This window comes from Pezoporus wallicus, unplaced genomic scaffold (assembly GCF_028554395.1).
Source record: "Pezoporus wallicus isolate ANWC-B61680 ecotype Strahan unplaced genomic scaffold, APGP_CSIRO_Pwel_v1 scaffold_3294, whole genome shotgun sequence".
In the NCBI taxonomy this organism is placed as follows: Eukaryota; Metazoa; Chordata; class Aves; order Psittaciformes; family Psittacidae; genus Pezoporus; species Pezoporus wallicus.
Genome location: NW_026635478.1, coordinates 11582016 through 11604723, shown reverse-complemented (window position 1 = coordinate 11604723; position 22708 = coordinate 11582016). Strand labels below are relative to the sequence as shown.

Sequence of the window (22708 nt, the reverse complement as noted above, 5' to 3'; positions counted from 1 at the left end):
CACAGCACATTCCTGGTAGAACTGACTAATTTAACAGGCAAATCCTACATAGGTGAAGCCACCAGCTGTCTGTGTTACATCAGTCTCAGCAACTTTCATATAAAACCCAAAAAGATACAAAGATGTAAAGGTAAACTTAACCAATAGTCTTACACAGCCACTGATCCTTGTAACAGTGCAGGAAAAAGGCTAAGAGCAGGCATAGGAGGCCAACTTGCATTAGGTAGAGTGTCTAAGTTATGAACTTGGGTTCTTTCATCAGATATGGAAGTTTGTTGTTCATTGCAATTCCTGCCCAACCAAAGCCAGAGCTTACTTTTGGATAAGATCAGGTCACAAATTCTAAAAAAATCTTCTAGCAAAGCAACATTTATTTTTTTATTCTTGCTTGAAAATTTTAAGCACACTTCTAAGATGACCAGAAACCTTTAACACCAACCCAGATGGAATCTTCCTGCAGGTTAGTCTAACATTGCTCAGCATCCACCCTCCTAATTACCTTAGCAAAGCTTACAGCAACAGGTCCTTAGCCAAGGTGAAGTCCTTTTACCAATTTATTTCTCATATTTGGAGAGTGGGAATAGGAAGTCCACTCAAAAATCTTGTTTTGAAAAGCATATCAATTAAACAGCAATTTAATAAAAACTATATTAGATTCAGAACCTACTATGGAGGATATTCACATCCCAGGCTCTAGAATCTTTTAGTTAACAGAGAACTGAGCACAGAGCATCATTCAGCACTTTTTCTTCTCAAGTCTAAACAACCCCAATTCCCTCAGCCATTCCTCATCAGACTTGTGCTCAAGACCCTTCATCAGCTTTGTTACCCTTCTCTAGACCTGATACAGCAACTCAGCAACTCTCTCATAGTGAGACAGATATGAACCACTCTTGTTCTTTAATGAAACTCTGATGTAACCAGCATTTTCCTTAGCAACAGGCTGGTATGAAATCCATCAGTTGGGGGTCTGTAGAATGAATGCTATTCAACATGAAAAAGATCATGAAAAACTGCTTCTTGGTGTTTACTTAACTTAGGTAGACAAGGCCAGGCCTCATTTCAAATTAAGAATTTCAGTAAGCTATACCTTACTTTCTTCTTCAAGTTGACCCAGATACAGAAAGTGACATTTTTATCCTTTATGACTGCATGCATATTTCCAGTTTCAGAATCTTCATACATACAGGCTGTCTACAAAGGAAAAAAGGCTGAGTAAGTCATGGCTGTTTGTTTTTTTTTAATTTATATCACTTTGATTTACTTACGTTTACACTTGAATAAAGAAAAAACCCCAAACATACAGGAATAAAAGTACACCATACCAAGCGTATGTACATTGTATTTATGTACTAAAATATGACAGCTATAAACTCAAACCTCTCTGCTAAAAATTGAACTATGTTAATTTTCTTTCTCTGACTTCATCAAGTCTGACAGTCAAATAATGCAAAGTATGGGATCTCACATTATCCCTTTCAATGGTACTGCCCTATCCCACAGTCACTGCACAGAATATAATTTTGTCAACACAAAACTCATGAAATTACATTAGGATTTTAATCCTAAACTCAGTAAAGACAATCAAGAAATTAAAATGTCTCAATTTGCAGAGGGTTTTGACTCTGAACATACGACTGGTTCACTATTTTGTCTAGTCCTTTTCCTTTTTGTTTCCTCCAGAAACAGTATTTTGTTAAACTTACTTACATATACTATTAATATACTTAAAGTAGCAAAGAAGATTGCTACCTGTGCATGCAACCCAGAAAACTGATTCCCAAGTACATTTTCATTTTCTTGTTTAAATATCCTTTACTCTTCCCAAGATCTTAGTTTTAAAAATATTTCAGTCATATGATTAAAAATGTGTACAAACCAACCTCATGACCAACTTTTCATATTTGCAATTTTTGTACAATCAACTAGCTTTACATAAACCACTGGGACAAAACAGGAAACAAATTTAATACAGTGCCCCTTGTTTTCAGCATCTCCAAATCTCACAAAGTTTCACAATAATTTAATCTTAAATGTCTAAATGATGGGAATTTTCACTGTAAAGCTAAGATTTTCAGGAGGTTTGAAGAATTACAAGTCTGGTACCTGCTATCCACATGATTTGGAAACTCAAATGCTAAATTTGGAAGCTCACATACTAACCTCTATGCCAGTTTAAGAAGAAACAAAAACAACCATCACAACAAGACACTTGTAGCTAACTTTGTGTGCACTGTGCATATTACAGCTCCAAAGTAGTAAATCTTACTTTAAGCAGGTGCTCTGTAGCTCCATTGTACTTCTCATGAAGCAGATTCTGCAGCTCCAAAATAGATTCCTGGTATTGGACTATTTCTTTTTCTGTTAACTGATTTGATGATGCATCCAATAAAAGAAGCTGCAACTTCTCAATTAACTAGAAGACATTATATGTGGGACAAATATCTCTGATTTGACATCACCCTTAATATACTGTGTGTTCTGTTATAAAAAACAAGACAAACTTGCTTCCTTTGTACCTAAATGTATCTTGGTCATAGAAATAATCTTTTTCTACTGTATCTCTAGAAATCATGCTAAGCCAGCATTATCAGTCAACCATTCAAAGTGCAGAAATTCCAGGGTCAAGTCTGCCTGTTTTCATCTCTCTAGTCCAATTCCTTTATTCCTCAACCTGTGGGCTGTGAAATCTTAGCTTATGAAATAGATCATTTATTGAATGGGATTGCTCATGTCAGGAAACCTTTTAGTCAAAAATTAGGTTTAATAAAAAGTTTACAACTCTACTTTGGAACCCTATTTTCTAAAGTAATAATCTCAACTATGAAATCTTGAAAAAAAAAACAAAAACAAACAACAACCAAACAACAGAAAAACATACAGAAGTTACATTTTAATTCTCAGAAAAATCCTTAGTGTGAACTCTGCCATAACATTGTTGCCTTATTAGCACTACATGCTAATATCTAAACATCTAAATGCTTATAGAGAACTAAAAAATTCCCAGCTGGCCAAAGTAACCTGCAGTACTGAGATGAAGGGAGGATCAGATTATATTTATGCCTTTGTTCCAGACTGGCCTGATTCCTCTTCCCCTTCATCTGTGGAATCGCAGTGCTATTGCTCATTTAGTGTAGCAAAGCAGCAGCAGAATTGTAACCTTCAACGTGGCCTGCCTCAACAGCGAGGTGGTCCATGTCAACTCTGAACTGCTGATCTACAGTTCAGAGCTTTTAACAGTTCCTCTAAAACTTCTAAAAACCTGTAAAACAGGAAATCAAAGAATCATATCGAATCACAGAATGGTTTGGGTTGGAAGGGACCTTAAAGCTCATCTAGTAACAATCTGCCTGGCCACAGGCAGGGACATCTTCCACTACACCAGGTTGCTCAAAGCCCCATCCAGCCTGGCCTTGAACACTGCCAGGGATGCTCAGGTGGTTTAGACCAAGAGAAGACAGATCATCTTTGACATCACCTTACATTTCCAGTAAGGATGAAATGAAATTGCCTATATTCTAGCATCACATGAATATGCTACTGAGCATACAGTGCAAGGCAGTGCACGTTTAGAGGATGTGAAGTAACTGTAACTGCTTCAGTGTTGGATGGGAAACACAGAGCAGGGGGAAGAAGTGTGTTTGTGGGAAAGATGTGACAGCAAGGAGAAGAGTGTCGAAGACCGGAAGTGGGTAATTGCCAGGCTTTTTGCTTGGGTTGCAGTGTAGCAGAGAGGAAAGGGAGGAGTTAGTTATCTGTTGAAATTCATGGAAAGGACTAGCACATTTCCCACTGGCAAAGAAAAAGGCAGTATGCAGAGGGTGAAAACTGCAGCATCCAGCAAGCACTGCAAGACAGTAAATCTAACACTCAGAACCAAACCAGCTCAATGAAATTTGTATTACACATGCAGCTTTCACCCCCAAATTCTGGAAGAGCCCATTTAACTTACTGAAAACCACTGTTAAGTTAGCATAAATTAAAATAAAATCCTAACTTACAAAGCAGCCACAAATCACTTAAAATTGCTTGACAAGCCACCAGTGGTTGGTGGTTTGTGTTTTGGGAACTTCTGCTTTTATATGACACTTTACTGGCTGTGTTACACAATAAAGATGCTGTCCACTGAAGCATCTATGTATGACATGAGCTTATATGTTCTGGCTCAAGACTGTTTAAAATGTATGTAGCAGGGAAGATGGATGTTGGAATACTAGAACTCAGTGTAGAAACATTACACACAAATCCCTTAAACGCACTGCATATTTAAAGTCAATAGGCATCTTCTTCAGAGTAATAAATCTGTAATTAAAAATAATGTAAAAACTGAAGCAAAATTTCTGGGTCATGAAGAAAAAAAAAGGGAGGGGGAGGGGGCTGTTAAGGATACGTTCTGGTAAGCTTAAACTGAAAAATACCATTTTATCACTTACATTTAGCACCTGCTCCCCTTTCTCCATCACAAGTTTAATGTCCTTATTTTGATCTTCACGCCATAAGCTCATGAAAGTATTTATTTCCCGCAGTACAGTTGGGTCAGGATTTTCATCACAACTGAGGTAATGCTCCCACTACAGAAAATGTTCAAGGAAAAGTAGATGCAGGCATATGGTGCAAATGACTATTACATGAAAAAGGATTCTGAAAGACAAATATATTACAGTGATACAATCATACCTGCACCTAAACAAGACTGTAACACCACCTAGCTTATCACTATGCAACAAAACCAAAACAGGTTTACTTCGATATATTGTGTTAAGATACTTCTTCTGCCCACCTAACATTTGCTGTTTATACTCATTCATTTATCAGTGGTTTCTGTTCTGCTAGTAGGTATAGCTTGCATGTCTACAAAAGCAATGAATTCAGTACCTGCCACAAATGAGGGGCTGAATGAATAAATGACTGAGAACATTAATGAGGAACGGGGGCAGGTGGAAGAGGCAGATGGTCCTCTCTCTCAAACTGCCAACAAAACTGAAATTCCTACTCTTGCAGTAAAGCTGCTTAGGAACATTTTACTCCTTTCTCTGCCTCTGAAGGAGAGATTTTGTCCTCCTTAGCAGCATAATTCAGCTACTACAAAAACCTCTGGTGGGAATGTGAAATCCTAGATTATTTTTTTTTATATAATTTTATTTTCAAAATCAATTATTGGTCATTCTTATAGGTGGGGGAATTAAAAAGAACCCAGCAACAGGCTAAACCCACTTAACTCTACCTGAGCCTAACACTGGCTCATGGGCTTAATTTATCACCTATAATGTAATTTTTTTCATACATATAGGATCTTATTAGGGAACATTGCCTCCCTGCTTGCTGGGAAGATTAATAACACAATGTTACTGAAGACTGCATTACAATGTAAAGTGACTGACTTCAAAAAAAGGCAGTAACAGATGAGTGCTAAGGGCACTGGAAACTCCTGTATGAAAGATTGATGAGTCTGCAGTAACTAAAACACCCAATTTCTTCTTTTTTTTTTTTACATCTTTGCACTTAAAGGAGAGCTTTAGTTTCATCATCAGGAAAACACATCCTTAAAAATGGCAGCACCTGCTCCTTGAGGAAAAAGGACAAATTTCCTGATAATTTGTAAATGTATCTGTTAATCTGAACTGAAATGGATGTGGAAAATCAGCATTTGGTATTATGTATGTATTTTGCCCTAAATATTCTTAACAACAGTCTAACACAAAGGCTGCTATTTCCTATAATCTACCAGTACTGTATTTAAAGATCTGTTTTAAAAATAATACTTCTATTTTGCCATTACTTAAAAAAAAATAAAAATAAAAATCTTATGTTCCTCCTTCCAAGAAATACTCATCAGAAACACCCTTCCCTTTCAAAATGACCAAGTGTCTCTTGTTCACAAGGATAATAAAGTCAGAGCATGTCATCTATTGAAAAAGGTAATAAAAATAATCCGAAAGTGTTAAAATACAACTGCGCACCCTTGCGGCAATCAAGGCTAAGGGCACAGTGGGCTATACCACGAAGAGTGTAAGCAGCAAGCCTAGGAACGTTCCCTCTGCAGGGCTCCTGAGGCCACATCTGCAGTGCTGCATCCAGTTTTGTGTCCCTCAGTACCACAGAAAGAATGGTAAATTGGAGGGGCAAGAAGAGGGACCTTAAGATGGTTAGGGTACTGCAGAAAATGACACATGAGGAAAGGCTGAGCTTTGCTAGTCTGGACTAACAAATACAATCCCCCAGTAGCTACAGAGAGGTATAGAGAAGACCGGGGCAAGCTTTCTTTAGAGATGCACAGGGATGATGCATCATGACAATTAGGCAATGATCACAAGTTGTAACATGCAAAATTCCAATTGCATTTAAAAAAAAATTGTTACAATGAGAGTGGTAAAGCAGTCCAAAAGGTTACTCAGAGATACCGGGGCATCCCCATCCTTAGAAATTTTCAAAACTCAGCTGAGCACCTTGCCTTAGCTTCAGACTTTGCTCTACTTTGTTCAGGATGTTGAACTACATGAATTTCAGAAGTCCCTTCTAACATGATTTATCCTGCGATTCTAAATTTCTTTTTCTGTGTACAACAATATATAAAAGATAGAAAAGAGTGAGCATGGCCAGTTACTACCTCAGGATGGAACTTGAAATGCAGTCATAGCCCACACCTAAACCCAAGAAATGGAAACTCCTGGATTCTGCAATGGAGACATAGCTAAAGTTTCTTCATTGTTGAACCTCTGTAACACTGGGCAGATTTTGGAAAGCAAGCTTACCTTTGCATGTGCTCTATAATCAATTTTCCATTGCTCTGCAGAGAAAAACTTCTGTTCCAGTGAATGAAGTTCTGCCAGTTCCCTTCGTTCTCGATCCTATTAAAATATATATATACCAAACAGAGGAGTTAAATATTTGCTTTACTTATTACAGTTGTTTTATATCAAAGAAAAAAAACTGGGATATTTGAATGAGATATCATTTAAACAAATACAAACACTGACAACTTGCTTTTTTATAAAACATTTAATTGAGAAGACTGCAAAAGTTCATAATATGTTATTGTCATCGCACTAGTTGCTGAGCCATATGATAAACATAATGTGTCATATGTTTGTTAACCTCTCACTTGAACAGCTTCCATATCATCATCATGAAAATAGCTTTAAGAAGAGCTACTAAAAATGTAAGCATATGCTGGAAAAATGTGTGCAAGATTTTTTTTTTAATGTTTTTTTTAATTTGTATTATTTTAAATTCCTCATCTTCCTAAGGTAAAAAATATTTTGTGAAGGACTAGAGACACAGGCAGGAGTGACTTTTTCAGGGGTAAGGGGAGGAGGGGATACCAAAAAAAAGAAAAAAAGGAAAACAGAAAAAGAGAAAACCAAAATGTAGTAGATCCTTATTTTAAAAAAGAAAAAAACACAAAAACATTTAGATATTACCAATTACATTTTGTTCTGAATTTGAATCTTCTCAGAAAAGTAAATATACATAGTCTAATACACATGCACATATACACATGCACACACACAAATCAACATATCTGCCTTAATATATAACCACTTAGAGAATTTATACCAAAATATTCTCGCCACAGCTGTATCAAATATAATTATGGGGAACACACAAAATTCATCCAATTGGAAGTATAGTGGAAATAGAAGAGAGATTTATTTAAACTGGAGTATCACATATGGCAAAAGTTAATGTATTTAACCACAGCATCTTTATGTATCAAAACCAGGCAAGACTATCTCACATCAGGGAATTTTTCTCAATCAAATCAACACTAAGCCAAACATTAGCTTAGTGAAAGAATACTATATAAAATAAAATCAGCCCCATTTCCTTTGACTTTGTGTGCATTATGTTTTACTAATCCAGCTCACCACCTTCTCCATCTGTGGGACTTTACACAAGAGTACCTTTTCAGTGGCTTGGCTACATTTTTCACAATTAGTTTTAACCTAGTGATGCTAGAAAATTTCCTCTATATTGTTCCCAACAGTAAGGATATAAGGAAATTGATTTCTATTCTGACACTAATTTACTAATGTTTTACAGACCTTGTCACAAATTCAAAAATAGTATTAGATTTTTTCAGTGAGTACAAACTAACTTTTGCCGCAAGCTTTGCCATCATCTCTTGTTCAAGTCTCTCCTTTTCAAGTTTTGCTGCTTCTTCTAGTCCATCTTGAATTTTGGCTTCCTCTGAAAATCAGGAAATATATCAAGAGCATAATTATATTTTGCTTAATAAAACCAGACAAGTTAATTTATTAGCAGTAATAACAATGCAACCATAATAATGAGCAACATAAGTGTGTATCTTATATTGTGCAGAAATCTTCCTAATTAATTTGAATCACTGTACTAAAACACACTACGTATGGTGCTACTCCTATCAGCCCGTGTCAACACAAGGGGAGAAAAGCATTAGCAAGCCCTCTTTTTCCCCTCAGAAACAGCAACAGGAGTGCCTTCTCCCTTTATCTACAGCTTTGGCAGACCCAGGTTCTTAATCCAAAGTAGATGGTGAAACTAAGCAGTTTAGTCTTAAGTTACTCTCCTCCTCTCTTAAAACCTTTGATTTCCTACAACTCCAATCTTATAGCTACTTATTCATTGAAGCACTTCAGGATCAGTTACTCCCGATCACAGTTTTAGCTTTTCTTTGCTGCCATAGGGTCTAGAAAATGGGATAGGATGTGAGTACTATGTAAAATTGCTTTCAACCTCTAAGCCTTCAGCCTGGTTAGCAGAGCCTATGCGTCAGTCTAGATGTTCTCAAACAGCAGCTTGGATGTCACCCCCAGCACGCAAATCACTTCAAGTATATGTATTGCTCAGAGGCAAGAGCAACAGCAGTTCCCAAATCTTCCTCCACTCACCTGAGCTGCCACTCCCATCCACAAAGTGATTAGTAATGGCTTACTAGCAGTCGCAGCATGCCTAAGCCCACACCAGGATTGATTAATGGCAGAAAGGGGAGAAGAGATGGACCAGATGTTCAGACAGGGGTATTGGCTTGTGATGCTAAACTGCAGAAGCAGACACATTCCAATGGTGAGGACAGGTCAGCCATGCAACTGGGATTTCATTTTAAGGGATAGAGTGATACATAATAGAAAGGTCTTGAAGAAGTGGGTAAAGAATCAGTCACTCAGTAGACAAAAGAAGCCCAAGCAAACTACACTTTAATCTATCCTGCTTTGCAGTCACCTTAACTGCTACCCCTTCAGAACACCAGCTAGCCCCTGCCAACAGACTTATTGTGTTGGCCTTCTCTGGAAAAAAATCCTTTTCAGGGAATTTCTCTTGACTGCTGACAACTAGGCTTGAGAGGAAGAGGGAGGAAAAAAAATAAAAACCTGCAATGTTTTGTGGTTTTCTAGCTTGGTGAGAGTATTTCAAAAGGTAATATTAAAAGAGAGGAGGAAAACAAAACAAAACAAAACAAAACAAAAATCCAGTTCCTCCTTCCAAAGTTCTTAATTGCAGTAGAAATAGCTAGAGGAAAAAAGTATGGCTCTAAGGAAAGTGAGATGCAGTAACACATAGGACAGAAGTTGTCGCACACAAGAGGAATGCATCACCTGTGTTTGTGAAATAGAGACAGACATTGATGTACATATCATTTAGGAAATTACGATCTGCTCATTTATTTAGAATAGGTGACTTGTGCCATCATATTCCCTTCAAATGAAGTGCACAGTACCTTGCTCTCTCCTCATCCTTTCTTCTTCTTCTCTCTGTAATATCCGTAGTTCAGCTTTCTTTTCGGCATCAGACTTAGTGTTTGCAACAAACTGAAAGAAAACTTCAACTTAAAAACTTCAAATTAACTTCAAATTAAAAAAAAAAAATCTCAGTATTATTGTAAAACATTTTGGGAGGCATTTGCTCTCTATAACTTTGCCCTTCTAATGTGATTACTGAATTAAGATTTTGGACTCCCTGCATACTCAGTGAGGATTCCAGAACAGCAATACACATACTGAATTCAATTTTCTTCTAATTTTCATGATGCAATATATGTTCTTTCAATTAATATATTATTTTATGCTAGATATTTCTGAACACAGCCACAATAGGAGAATATTAAAATCTCTTGGTTTAATGTAGAGATTGAATAACATGGTAGATCTGCTAAGAAAGCAGAAGTTACAACTTCAAACATTTTAGGAAATACTGGGAAATATATTTTGGGACATAGGCATTTGGAAGCATCCAATTCACAAGATGACTAGCAAAGAGTTCTCTTTTCTGTCATAAAATCCTCATGGCAACTTAAGACAGTTAACTGATTAACCTCTAGGCTAATCCTAAAATAGCTATATTTTAAATTTGGGGTTCTCAGAAATTATCTTCCTTCTTAATTCTCTTGTGGTCTGGGCATACATTTAAAAAAAAAAAAAGAAGACTATGTAAGTAACATACAAAATATACTGTCATGTAACAGACTAACCAAACTAAAACACTTATTTTTGTCCTATAATTCACAGTATTCATAGAATTCTCACTGATGATGCACACAGAAATTTGATAACTGGATGTGTACATACAAGACTCCATTGTCTTCAAGAGATCTGAACAGTGGCAAGCATAATTCTTTTTGGATTTGAAAATGTTACTAATAGTCCTTCATGTGGAAAAAAAAAAAAAAAAGGATTCATGGATGGGTTTTCATTTTATATTTTCCTTTAATCTAGTTTTTGTGTGTTGTCTTGGGATTAAGTCTTGGGACGCTTAATCAAACATGTAGAGTCAGCACTGTCACTGTAAAACAGCACTTAAAGACACACGGAAAATCAAAGACAGAAGGAAAAACAACTGGCACATTAACACACAAAAGAATCTAAATCAAAAGATCTGTTTTTACCAACTAAGATGATTTCCTGTTAATGCAGTTGCACAAGCATCCTAAGGTTGCCATCCTCGCCAAGAACATTTACCAAAGACTACATTATCTTTATTCAGTTTTACTCTGTTTACACAGGTAACACTGCTGTTGCACATGTCATAGAATCACAGAATCATAGAATTGTTAGGGTTGGAAAGGACCTTAAGATCATCAAGTTCCAACCCCCCTGCCATGGACAGGGACACCTTACGCTAAATCATATCACCCAAGGCCTTGTCCAACCTGGTCTTGAACACTGCCAGGGATGGAGCATTCACAACCTCCCTGGGCAACCCATTCCAGTGCCTCACCACCATAACAGGAAAGAATTTCCTTCTTATATCCAATCTAAACTTCCCCTGTTTAAGTTTTAACCCATTACCCCTTGTCCTATCACTACAGTCTCTAATAAAGAGTCCCTCTCCAGCATCCCTATAGGCCCCCTTCAGATACTGGAAAGCTGCTATGAGGTCTCCACGCAGCCTTCTCTTCTCCAGGCTGAACAGCCCCAACTTTCTCAGCCTGTCTTCGTACAGGAGGTGCTCCAGTCCCCTGATCATCCTCATGGCCCTTCTCTGGACTTGTTCCAACAGTTCCATGTCCTTTTTATGTTGAGGACACCAGAACTGCACACAATACTCCAGGTGAGGTCTCACGAGAGCAGAGTAGAGGGGCAGGATCACCTCCTTGTCATACACTTGCAGTCAATGTGCCTTGAGTCCATCTGAGCTGGATGGAATGGAATCAGGGAGAAGTGCTGTTCCTGAAGGCAGATGCTGCAAAGACAAGGCCTGAATACGGCTGATTTTTAAAAAATAAAAAAGATAAAAAAAGAAGGTTGGGAGAAAGATGAGACAGGAAGTAAATCAAAACATGTTTGTGGAGCTTGCAAAAACAGGGAGGCTGATTCTTTACAGAACTGCAAAATCAATTCACAGACAACATTAATGTTTATGAATGGAACAGATAAGGCCAGGTTTTGTACATATGAGAAAATAAACCATGATATTCTGCATAGGCTCTGGCATATGGAGAAAACAGAGTGACAGCAGCCTAAACTAGGGTTGAAAGCAAAGACATGGATGACAAAAGACACTGAGAAAAACAAATTACTTGCATTTGGTGGTGTATCTGTGTACTGGCTGAACAACACTACTCTGCCACTGACACACACAAAAGACAAAACAAATCAAATCAAATGTTTACTGTTTTAAACCAGAAAATAGGAATTCACATGGGTTAAGAGTGAGAGACAATGTGAAAAGAGAAGATGCAGCAGGATTGAGTGGACCCTCAGCAAGTTTGCTGATGACACCAAGCTGTGTGGTTCTGTTGATATGCTGGAGGGAAGGAATGCCATCCAGAGGGACCTCAACACACTTGTGAGGTGGGCTGATGCCAACCTCATGAAGTTTAACCATGCCAAGTGCAAGGTCCTACAGCTGGGTCGGAGCAATCCCAGGCACAGCTACAGGTTGGGCAGAGAAGAGATTCAGAGCAGCCCTGCGGAGAAGGACTTGGGGGTGTTGGTTGATGAGAAATATGTATATGAGCAGGAAGTGTGAGCTCGCAGCCCAGAAAGCCAGCCGTATCCTGAGCTGCATCAAAAGGAGAGTGACCAGCAGGTCAAAGGAGGTGATCCTGCCCCTCTACTCTGCTCTTGTGAGACCTCACCTGGAGTATTATGTGCAGTTCTGGTGTCCTCAACATAAAAAGGACATGGAACTGTTGGAACAAGTCCAGAGGAGGGCCACGAGGATGATCAGGGGACTGGAGCACCTCCTGTATGAAGACAGGCTGAGAAAGTTGGGGCTGTTCAGCCTGGAGAAGAGAAGGCTGCGTGGAGACCTCATAGCAGCCTTCCAGTATCTGAAGGGGGCCTACAGAGATGCTGGGGAGGGACTCTTCATTAGGGACTGTAGTGATAGGACAAGGGGTAATGGGTTAAAACTTAAACAGGGGAAGTTTAGATTAGATATAAGGAGGAAATTTTTTCCTGTTAGGGTGATGAGGCACTGGAATGGGTTGCCCAGGGAGTTTGTGTATGCTCCATCCCTGGCAATGTTCAAGACTAGGTTGGACGAGGCCTTGGGTGATATGGTTTAGTGTGAGGTGTCCCTGCCCATGGCAGGGGGGTTGGAATTTGATGATCTTAAGGTCCTTTCCAACCCTAACTATTCTATGATTCTATGATCTTCTGCCTAAGTGTCTAATCTGGATGTTGCACATCAGAAAGCTAAATTCCAAGTCCCTGTGCCATCACTGGTGAAAGGCAAAGACTTACAAGGATTCAGTCAAGAAAGGCAAAATAACCAAAACAGTATGAGTTTCATCCACAGCGTCAGCAAGAGAATATAACTGGATGGTATCACAATGCAAATAAGCACAAAGGATCAAAGGGATCTATTAGGAATCTTATGCTTCTCTTCTGCAGATAAACAGGTACAGAAAGGTGCCAAACCAGCACAGTAGCATAGTGCCCATCTTGGAATAAAGAAAGAGTTCCAACAAAGCTGGGAGAGACAAAAAAAAGAGGACTTAAATCCAGACAGCTGCAAATGAACACGATGGTATTATGAGGTCTTCCCATCCACTCTGCCCAACTATTCCTAACAATTTGGTAAATATTGTTACAAGTAACTCAGTTGCGAGTGAACTTAGAAATAATTAAGAAAGCCCTTTGGCATTCATCACTCAAAAAAGCACATTACAAATACTGTTATTTCACATTTTGATTTGATTAGTGTATTTTCAGATCTAACAAAAGCTATTAACTTTGCATGGCAATAAATATATACGTAAATGTAATTTTGAATACAAGGGTATTCGAATGAAATGTATTCAAATGTAATTTTGAATTCAAAGCTTGAACAAAAACAATGGTGAAAAGCTAGTGCCAACCACAAATGTACACTCACCAGAGTTAGCGCACATCTCAGCACTTTTGTTACCAAAGCATTTATTTGCAAAATTCTCCTAGAAGAAAGTCAGTAAACCCTACAATTCTACTCATTAATATTTCAGGGAAAAATCAGTTCCAGTTCAAAATAATAATTTTGTATTACTTTTTTTTTTCAGTGTAAATGGAAAACCTGTTTGTTTCAATTGCTCATAATCACTTTTTAGTCAGCTTCTTTTCACATTCTTATAATTTTACATAGGGCTAACAAAAGTGAGATGCACAGTTCTAAAGGGCTACATTTGAATAGGATCTATTTTGGGGGGAGGGGTGGATAATTTTGTTATTACCAAATTAACAATAATTGACAGCATGAATTTATGCAGTACAGTTTCCTGTGGAGTTCTGTCTGTTGTCCTCCTTGCCTATCATGTTCTGTGTTCAGTCTGTGGCACAAAGCCAGGACACTGGCTCTTTGCCTGGGCAGCAGCTGCCAAGCAAAACACTCAAGAGGCTGCGCTCACCACCTCTTCTCTGGTAGGTTTGCAGGAACAGTACTCAGCCTCCTAGCAAAAGGCACATATCCTTAGTGTCCTGGAGATGCCTGTTCCTCTTTCAAATTTCACAGAATCACAGGATCATTAGGGTTGGAAGTGACCTCTGGAGATCTTCCAGTCCAACTCCCTGCCAATGTAGGGCCATCAAGAGCAGGTTGCACAGGAAAGTGTCCAGGCAGGTTTTGAATGTCTCCAGAGAGGGAGATTCCACAACTCCCTGGGCAGCCTGTTCAGTGCTCTGCCACCCTCAGCTTAAGGAATTTCTTCCCCATGTTGATGTGAAACTTGTGTTTCAGTGTATGGCCATTGCCCTTTGTTCTATTGCTGGGCACCACTGAAAAGAGCATGGCACCATCCTCCTGGCACCCACCTTTGAGATACTGATCTGCATTAATGAAAGCGCCTCTCAGTCTGCTCTTCTCTAGGCTAAACAGGTCCAGTTTCCACAGTCTCCACTTATAAGAGAGATGCGCCAGACTGGGCCTGAGCAACAGGCTCAGAAGAAATACAGATTAAAAAATAAAAGTAAACAAAAAATATATTTTTTTCTTTTTAAAAAGTACATTTGCATAATATCAAGGTATCACAACACCTTTATTACGGCAGATCCTCTGAAAAATACTGTTTTGTAGACATTAAGGCCAGAAGTAACTGGTGCTTACTTTGATTTTAGCATGAAGTGCTTTGTCATTTTACTCATATAATTTCCAAAATAACAGGATTGTGCTGGCACACTCTCTAAATGAACACTGCTAGGGTCAAAATGCTGTATGTGAGCAAGAGTGCATTTCTGACTACTTACCTTTGTTTTCTTTTTTGGAGCCTAAGGAAGATCAGGGGAGAAAAAAAAAAAAGGTGAATATCAGAGAACACGATATCGAGTACAAAGGAATAATAAGCAAATACAACTGTTCTGTAAAATTAGATGAACTACTGAAAAACTGTAATGACAATAATTTCGATATTGCAGAAAATTAATCACTAACACATGACTCATAATTTACCAGCATAGGTCACATTTATAGTTATAGAAGTGTATCTACTTGTTCCCACTGATTAAAAAAAATAATAAATGTATATCAAACATATAATATAGCCCAAGACATAATTCACTCAAAAAAAGTTTTCAGTGTTTTCTGAACTCATCAATTTATACCATGTGCTATTCCTAGTAACGCTATATTACATCATGCAATGACCTAGAAGGACACAGAAACCCACTGAGGTTTTTGTCATTCATAGGAAAACTGCATTTGAAAAAATGTAATTAGGGGACTTCTCCAAATGACAACAGGAAATGACAGACCCTAGAAACCCAAACACCCAACAGTCAATCTCTTACTTGATTTACGAATTACACTTTCTGTGCATTGCCATGTAATATTACACAACCTCAGTGTGATTCATTACTCACATGAATCCACTCCCTGTGGGGTGGAGAAAAGAAACTTGAAGTTTGTTAGTGTAGAGCGATTCTGATCACTAAGGTGTAGGTTGCTTCCGGGCCGCGCTTCACACTAAGCAGCCACAGCATCAAACCACAGCACAAGGAAGGTTGCAGGAAAGTTAACATGCCCTTCACGTGATTCGTTTTCAGTGTTAAAATCTTTTTTTTTTCCATATAGCGGTACTTCAGCAGCCAACATGGCACACCTCCGTCCACCCTTACCCACTCCCCGACCTAACCAGTGCCTCAAGGTACCAGTTACCGTCCTTCCCTCTTTACCCACAGGAGCCCAGAGCCCTGTGGCTGCACCGGCACGCCCCGGGCCCACCGCACGGGCAGAGCCTGCTACTGCCCACAGCAGCAGCTGAAGGAGCAGGTGCAGCTCCGCGGCCTTCCCCAGCACACCGCTTTGTCACGGCCAGCGCCGGCAGCTCTGTCCCCGGGGCCTGGCGGCAGCACCCCCGGCCCTCTGAGACAGGGGCCCTGGGACACGGACAAGGTACAAGCGCTGAGACCCACACCTCAGACCTCTCTCACCATAGCGCCGCCGTTACCGCCGCGTTGCCTAGGCGACCAGCCCCGCCTCCCACGTGATTCCCAGTGGCGTGCGTCCTTCCTCCCACCGCCGGGAGAAGGGCGGTGCCTCCCTCCGTTACGGCTTTGCCGTAAAGCGGCGCTGGCGGGGCTGAGGGCGCGGCGTGAAGCGGGTGAGGCGCTGACCTTCTCGTCCTGCCCGCGGGCCAGGGCGCTTTCTCCGTGTCTGTGTGTGTCCGGGGGGAGCACAGGGCAGGGTCACGGGCATGGGCCCCCGCGGAACCCACGCTGCGTTCCGTGTGCTGCTGTTTACAGAAATAAAAAGGGGTTTATTGCGTTTCTGACGCGTCGGAATTCCTAATTTATACATATATATGTATCTCCCTGTATGTATATGTACAGCTGTGAGTATTGCTTTAGCGGATCGCAGATAAAGAAGCTGCCAGCTAGGTAGAAAGCCTGTAAGCGAGCAGGAGACAAGCAGCACAGATAAGTGTGACTGCCGCTGAAAGCTGTTGGAATTTTTCTGTTTTCTGTTTGAGAGGAGGGCAGGCAGAAAGGGGGGGGAGAAGCTGAAAGAAACAAAAATTAACCAAAAGCAGAAAAAAGAGAGAGAACCAGAAAGTATCAGCGTTTGAGCAAAGGGGGCTCAGCTGGATGACGGAGCATGGTTAGAGCCCGTGCTGTGCCCGTGGAGCAGGAGGCTGGGACGTGCTTGCTACCTGCAAGGCTAATGTCAAACTGATTATTCTTCAGGTTAAAAGCCCCAGTCAGACGCAACTAAAGAGGTCAGTGAAATGTGAGAATGGCCAATTTAAGAAGTGAAGTGAGAAATCTATACAAAAACGTAAGTGTCTTAAACACCACGAGCACCTTCCTTAACCAGACAAACCCCTTTCACTGCCCAATAAAATCTTTCTTTTTTCTTCCCTCAAGCTGTTGTACCTCGGAAGGGAGTATCCCAAAGGAGCAGACTACTTCAGAAAGCGTTTGAAAGCAGCTTTTCTAAAAAATAAAGATGAGAAAGATCCAGAGAAGATCAAGCAGCTGATTGCACGAGGAGAATTTGTTATAAAAGAGCTGGAAGCTTTGTACTTCCTCAGAAAATACAGAGCTCTGAAACAGCGCTACTACAGTGATGACGATCAGTAACTGGTGCTAATGACTTCCATGTAATGATACAGAGCCTTAAAAAATGAACAATAAAAGCTGTAACCTAAAACCAAATGAAACATTAATCCTTCTGACCGATGTGAAATACAAATTAGGCCTTCGCTTCCCTTTAAGTAGCGTCTTTAAAGATTTTCAACTACATCTGCCTCCTGTGTGAGGCTCACGCTGGCAGAGGCGCTCACCCACTGTGCTGGGCAGAAGACTGCGGAGTCAGCAAGGGGGTGAATTTGGACAGGAGTGGTTTAAGCACTTTGATCCTGAAGACAGTTCCTGCTACTGCTGATTCCTGGCACTGCGTAATTGCTGTAGCAGCAATACAGAACTTTATCCTTTCCCCTCCTGGGACAGAAGTTTGACCGTGGATGTTTGTTCCACAGCTAATGCCATTGACTAGCTCAACTAGCACAGACCTGTGCCAGAACTATGTGTGTACTAGGATTGGATGGTGTTTCTACCCCCAACAAGAACTAAGTGACACTGGAAAGAGAACAGAAATAATCTTTGGAATATAGGTAAGTCATCGCTGCAGTTGAACTGTTGGCAATAGCAAGTCTTCACATGTATGAACTCTAGAATAGAATGAAGAAAAACACTGGCCAGTTAGTACACTACCTTCTGAGGAAGTGTGTGTGCCGTTACTAGCACCACATTGATGTGAAGAGGAGCCCTTCCACATCAGTTGAATTCTGCAGTATGTTTCAGTTAAACCTGCATGAATCTGAATGAATACCTCTATGTAAAAAATTTAACCCCCCTCTCGGTAACTGATAGAAGATGATCCACATAACAAAGGGCCAAATCATAACTTTATGAAGCAGCAGCAGTTTCAGGCTTTTTTCCCCACCTAGGACACAACCAGTACTAAAATACGTTGTTCGTGTTTTCTGTGAGGTTATGGAAGGCATCTGATAGAAGAAAACAAATGTGCACCTGCGAATAAACACAGAATAGCTAATGAGAGTATTTTAAACTTGTAGACTAATTCAAGTCTGCTGTTAGACTAATGAAATAAGGGCTCTGGGGCATGGCTGTAGATTGTACAGCCCGAGCAGCACACAGCAGTGAGAGGTGCATCCTCACCCAAAGCAAGGCTCTGCTCCTTGCAGAGCACAGAATGCAGCAGCAGTATGCATCAGAGGAGATGGACTGCCACAATAAAGCACTTCGTGACAGGCAGTGGGAAGGATGAGAAGTAAACAGAACTGAACTGCCAAACACAGGCAGTAGAGAGGGTACTCCATTACCAAGGTGAGGCACTAAAGTTCTTGGAGAGAAAAAGGAAATTGGGACAGAAATTCACAATAACTATTTTTTATTACATTACAATAAATAGGAGCAGTACAGTTTGACAAAAAAATGACAAATTCCAGATCACCTCACAGCACATACTCCTAAAAACATTAAAAATTTTAAAACAAACAGTGGTCTTTTTTTTTTTCTTTTTTCCTTTTTTTTTAACTTAACATCTGGTATGACCAACATTCCTAGGTCACACAACCAAATGATGGAAAAACTGGATCACACTGCATATGTTCCACATCAAATAAAGCACAATGTACAAAATGTGCATGTTTCAGTTTACACTATACAAAAATAGTTAAAATACATTCCAGGTAAACATATTACATTAAGAAGTCATTCTAGTAAGAAGTTGGCACTCAAGAGGAAAAAGCAGAAGTATTTTCAACATGAAAACACAAGACAGTGGAAGAAAGAAATGTTAGGAAATATTTACCATCTATGTAGCTTTATGTAAACTTGAGACAAAATGATTTGTTTACAGTCTGATGGTCTTTGAAGGTAATTGTATTGCTTCAGAGCGTAGATAGGAGCAGAAGATTGTGTGTCAGTATTTACCCATTACAGAGATCATGCTACTGTAACGAAATATATATGGTGAAACTTTTTTAAGTTAGAAAACATTTTAGGGCAATGAGACTAATCAAAATAATGACATTTCAGTTTTGAGAAAAACTGATGAGAAAGTTGTTTACCAGAGTTACATAAAGCTACTGTAAGAAGGTGTTACTCCCTGACACATGGCAATTTTAATCTATTAACGTGGTAAGCAATTCACATGTTCGTTTAGTAGCTGCTATCAGAACAGACAGCACCCAGGTATGTTCTGTGAAAGCATTTCAAATAGGGAAAGACAGGATAATTATGAGATTGACTTGTGCAAGCTGCAATCCAACATGCTTCACCAAATCTCAAAAATATTAAGACAAAACTGCACAACAGTGGCAAGGATGTGTATTTTTTGAAGTAAATAAGGGCTAATCTAAACAGGGTTTGTACTGATTTAATTAGATTGGTAGCTACAGATCATATTTACTAAAAAAACCCAGCACAAAACTATTATATATATATAGCTTTATATCAGAGCTATATAAATCCACATTTGATGATTAAGACTTTTCAGCTAAAATTTCTCCAGTTTTTAGTTAACTAAGAATCTTAGACCAGCCCTAATTTTACATGCAGTGTGACTCAGTTACCAAAAATCTTGAAGTAAACTTAAGATTACTTCCCCTTACTCAAGGTATACTACCCACTTTTGCCATTTTCTTCATATATAATCAAGAGTGTCTAAAATGTGCAAGTAACTGACTGTCTCCGTAATGTTTTAACCTTGGAAGCTATAAAATGTTTTGCAACATTAAGAATCTTTTCTCATTCCTTATTGGTCCTTATGTTATAATGTTAGGTTCTCCTGTTACTGTTTTTCAGAATATTTAATAATCTATATTTCTCATCAAAGCTGAAAGGAGGAGAGGGAGCCTGGGGTTTGGTGGAGGATGGGGAATGGGGAGGTGCAGGGGATTATTTTTCTCAGCCACATTGAAATTAACATGCAGCAATCCAGACATGCTGCAGCAATCCAGACAGGCAGCAGTCCTGCCTGTTTTGCAGCCCTCCACCTACAAGATTTTCGAGGTGTGGGGGGATGGTATTTTAGAAGCAGAATACTACTTTCCTCATGCAATTGCACCTTTGACATCCTATAAATGGTCCAAGTTACGCAGGTACAAGAAAACTGTACTGTGTAAGATTTCCACAGAATTCTTTAGGTATACTTCGAGGTTAGGGCAATGCTGCTCTTCCCTGCTCCAAACTTTCCAGTGTCCTAAACTATCCTACTTCAATGTCTTGTGTTTCACTTTTCTGGGTACACCAGAGTCACATTTTCAAGTTTCACCCTGCAGCTGAGTTAGATACTATGAAGAAGCATACCTTCAGGAACCCAGGCCCTAACAACCAACCAAACAATGCAACGTTTACACACAGTATGACAACAGGAGCTGGCAACACTGGAATTACTACTGGCTGTTACTTCAGTGCAGAATACCTAGACTAAACTGAAAGCTTCTGCAAAAATTCTGCATTAATTCCAATCAGAGAAAGAAAAGGGGGGGAGTGATCACAAGAGAACTTAAATCACAGAGAGAGACAATGTTAAAATCTTGGTCTAGCTTCATGATAGTCTAGACACTGGAATGCCACTCACCAACCATTTATTCTGTGCAACAAAACAAGTACTTCACAAACAGTACACAAACAACACTGACACTGGAAACCATGTTTTATGCAGACGGTTTGTGCAAATTCCACACCATTTTTATGGCATAGTGGATTTCCAAATTACTTGCATGAAGCAGCTAAATTCAACTCATTCATTCACTCATTTGATGTCACCAGAATTTAAAATTCCTCCCCTATTTTGCACAAAACGGGCATCTGAAAATATTCAGTGCCACTCTTGGGCGGGGGGGGGGGAGGTATGGTTTTACTTCCCTATATAATTTAGGATTCATTCTGATTTAATTCTTATGGTAAATTCTGAATCCACGTATGAATTAACCTAAGAATTTGAATCAACTTATCTGTTAAGGCTTTCTAGTATTTTCTAGACACGCTAAGGGTGAAATCCTGTACCTACTGAACAAAGCTACTTACAGATTTGTCATGCAGGAGAGCTAGGATTTCACCTTGGTCTTCAGACACAAAAAGTTAGTGAAAGTCTTAAAGCAATGCATTAATAATATCAAATCAACCTAATTCAAACTTTTACTTTTTCCACTGCCAGATGTGCATTGTTGTCTTTTTTTAATTTTTTCTTTTTTTTTATAGAAAAAATAGAGTATTTACGGAGCGACCGAGACAAATTGCAGTGAAAAACTTTTTTTTTTGTGAAAGTTTTATCTTTACATTCATTAAAGTTGATCTGAAATGCTACAAGACTAGATGCCTAGAAGCAAAATCTACAGGAAGACTATAAAGGCTTCTGGTCTCTCTATATTGCAGTCAGTCTAAAATAAAAGGCTGAAATGAAAAGTCTCTTTTGCTAGCTAGTCCTTTTTCCCAACCAGATTTAAATGCCAAAAAAACTAAAGGGGATGTCAGAATGTGTAGAGCATCATTTCATTGTTTGGTTTGCACACAGAACAGAAGTTCACAATCAGTAAGAAAAATAAGAAGTTAGCAACTGTGCATGCACCGAAGAGTCCCAAGACAGTTCTCAGGTTTTTGTGTGGTTTTTTTTTGTTTTTGTTTTTTTGTTTGTTTCACAGGCATTGCTAGTTCAAGAACCAACAGTCAAAGAATACTGGCACTTTAAGAGGAATGAAGTTTCCACTGTCATTTAAAACAAGCATTCAGGTAAAGCTAACAGGATCATGAAGCAGAAAGTAAAGTAATGCTAAACCAAATGCTAATAATTTAGTGTAATGTACAAAAATTACTTAAGTACTTCTTAAGAATAAGGATAAACTGTATTTACATAATTATACACTTTGTCTTTGTCTTCTTTTTCTTCTTTTTACCATCTTTGCTCATCTTCTCTTTGTGTTTTCTGATTTCTCGAACTAATGTATAGAAGGCATCATCAACACCCTGAAAAGACACATACATGCACGCATTAAGATCACATTAACAGACTGACACTGTATCTGCTTAGGTAAAGCCTGTTTTCACCTGACCTGATGAGGTGAACCATTCAATCTACTATGCTGCCGGCCAGGAGAGGTTACACTGTCTTCTTTCTGAGGCTTTCATTAATGTTCCCTTGAGGAGACTGTGGGTTACAGAAATTGCCAGGGCAACAGTCCTCTCCCGCATTCCTGCTTCATGGGAAGGGACATGCTGGGGGAAACACAATCTGGTGGAAGGACAACTGTAGTTGTCTCCTGTCACGTAAGGGGAGTCTGACTGCATTG

At 39.3% G+C, this 22708-nt stretch overlaps 3 protein-coding genes across 13 annotated transcripts in view; 1 reads left to right on the top strand and 2 right to left on the bottom strand.

Annotated features, from left to right (window-relative positions):
* Positions 1-16370, bottom strand: part of DNAI7 (dynein axonemal intermediate chain 7) — a 34607-nt gene extending 18237 nt beyond the window's left edge. For 5 of the 7 annotated variants that reach the window (XM_057428107.1, XM_057428099.1, XM_057428054.1 and 2 more), the window contains exons 1-8: positions 16323-16370; positions 15141-15161; positions 9698-9770; positions 8099-8190; positions 6753-6848; positions 4434-4571; positions 2270-2416; positions 1091-1194 (exon numbers count right to left, since the gene is read on the bottom strand). In XM_057428107.1, the coding sequence (XP_057284090.1) occupies positions 1091-1194; positions 2270-2416; positions 4434-4571; positions 6753-6848; positions 8099-8190; positions 9698-9770; positions 15141-15161; positions 16323-16325 (674 nt within the window). In that variant the 5' untranslated portion in view covers positions 16326-16370. Of the gene's footprint in view, positions 1-1090; positions 1195-2269; positions 2417-4433; positions 4572-6752; positions 6849-8098; positions 8191-8870; positions 9021-9697; positions 9771-15140; positions 15162-16322 lie in introns of those variants that run through there. The other 2 variants (XM_057428074.1, XM_057428083.1) reach the window with 2 other exon arrangements.
* Positions 16371-16425: 55 nt separating this feature from the next.
* On the top strand, positions 16426-22279 carry ETFRF1 (electron transfer flavoprotein regulatory factor 1). Its single transcript, XM_057428024.1, has 4 exons — positions 16426-16492; positions 17076-17166; positions 17256-18004; positions 22064-22279. Exons 2-3 carry the CDS (start codon positions 17125-17127, stop codon positions 17469-17471), a joined length of 258 nt encoding a protein of 85 aa, XP_057284007.1. The 5' UTR covers positions 16426-16492; positions 17076-17124; the 3' UTR covers positions 17472-18004; positions 22064-22279.
* Positions 22247-22708, bottom strand: part of KRAS (KRAS proto-oncogene, GTPase) — a 23215-nt gene continuing 22753 nt past the window's right edge. For 3 of the 5 annotated variants that reach the window (XM_057427995.1, XM_057427985.1, XM_057427975.1), the window contains exon 6: positions 22286-22385. Coding sequence is in view for 2 of the 5 variants with exons in the window: in XM_057428004.1 (XP_057283987.1) it covers positions 22269-22385 (117 nt within the window). In the remaining 3 variants the exon portion in view is untranslated. Of the gene's footprint in view, positions 22386-22708 lie in introns of all 5 variants that reach the window. The other 2 variants (XM_057428004.1, XM_057428014.1) reach the window with 2 other exon arrangements.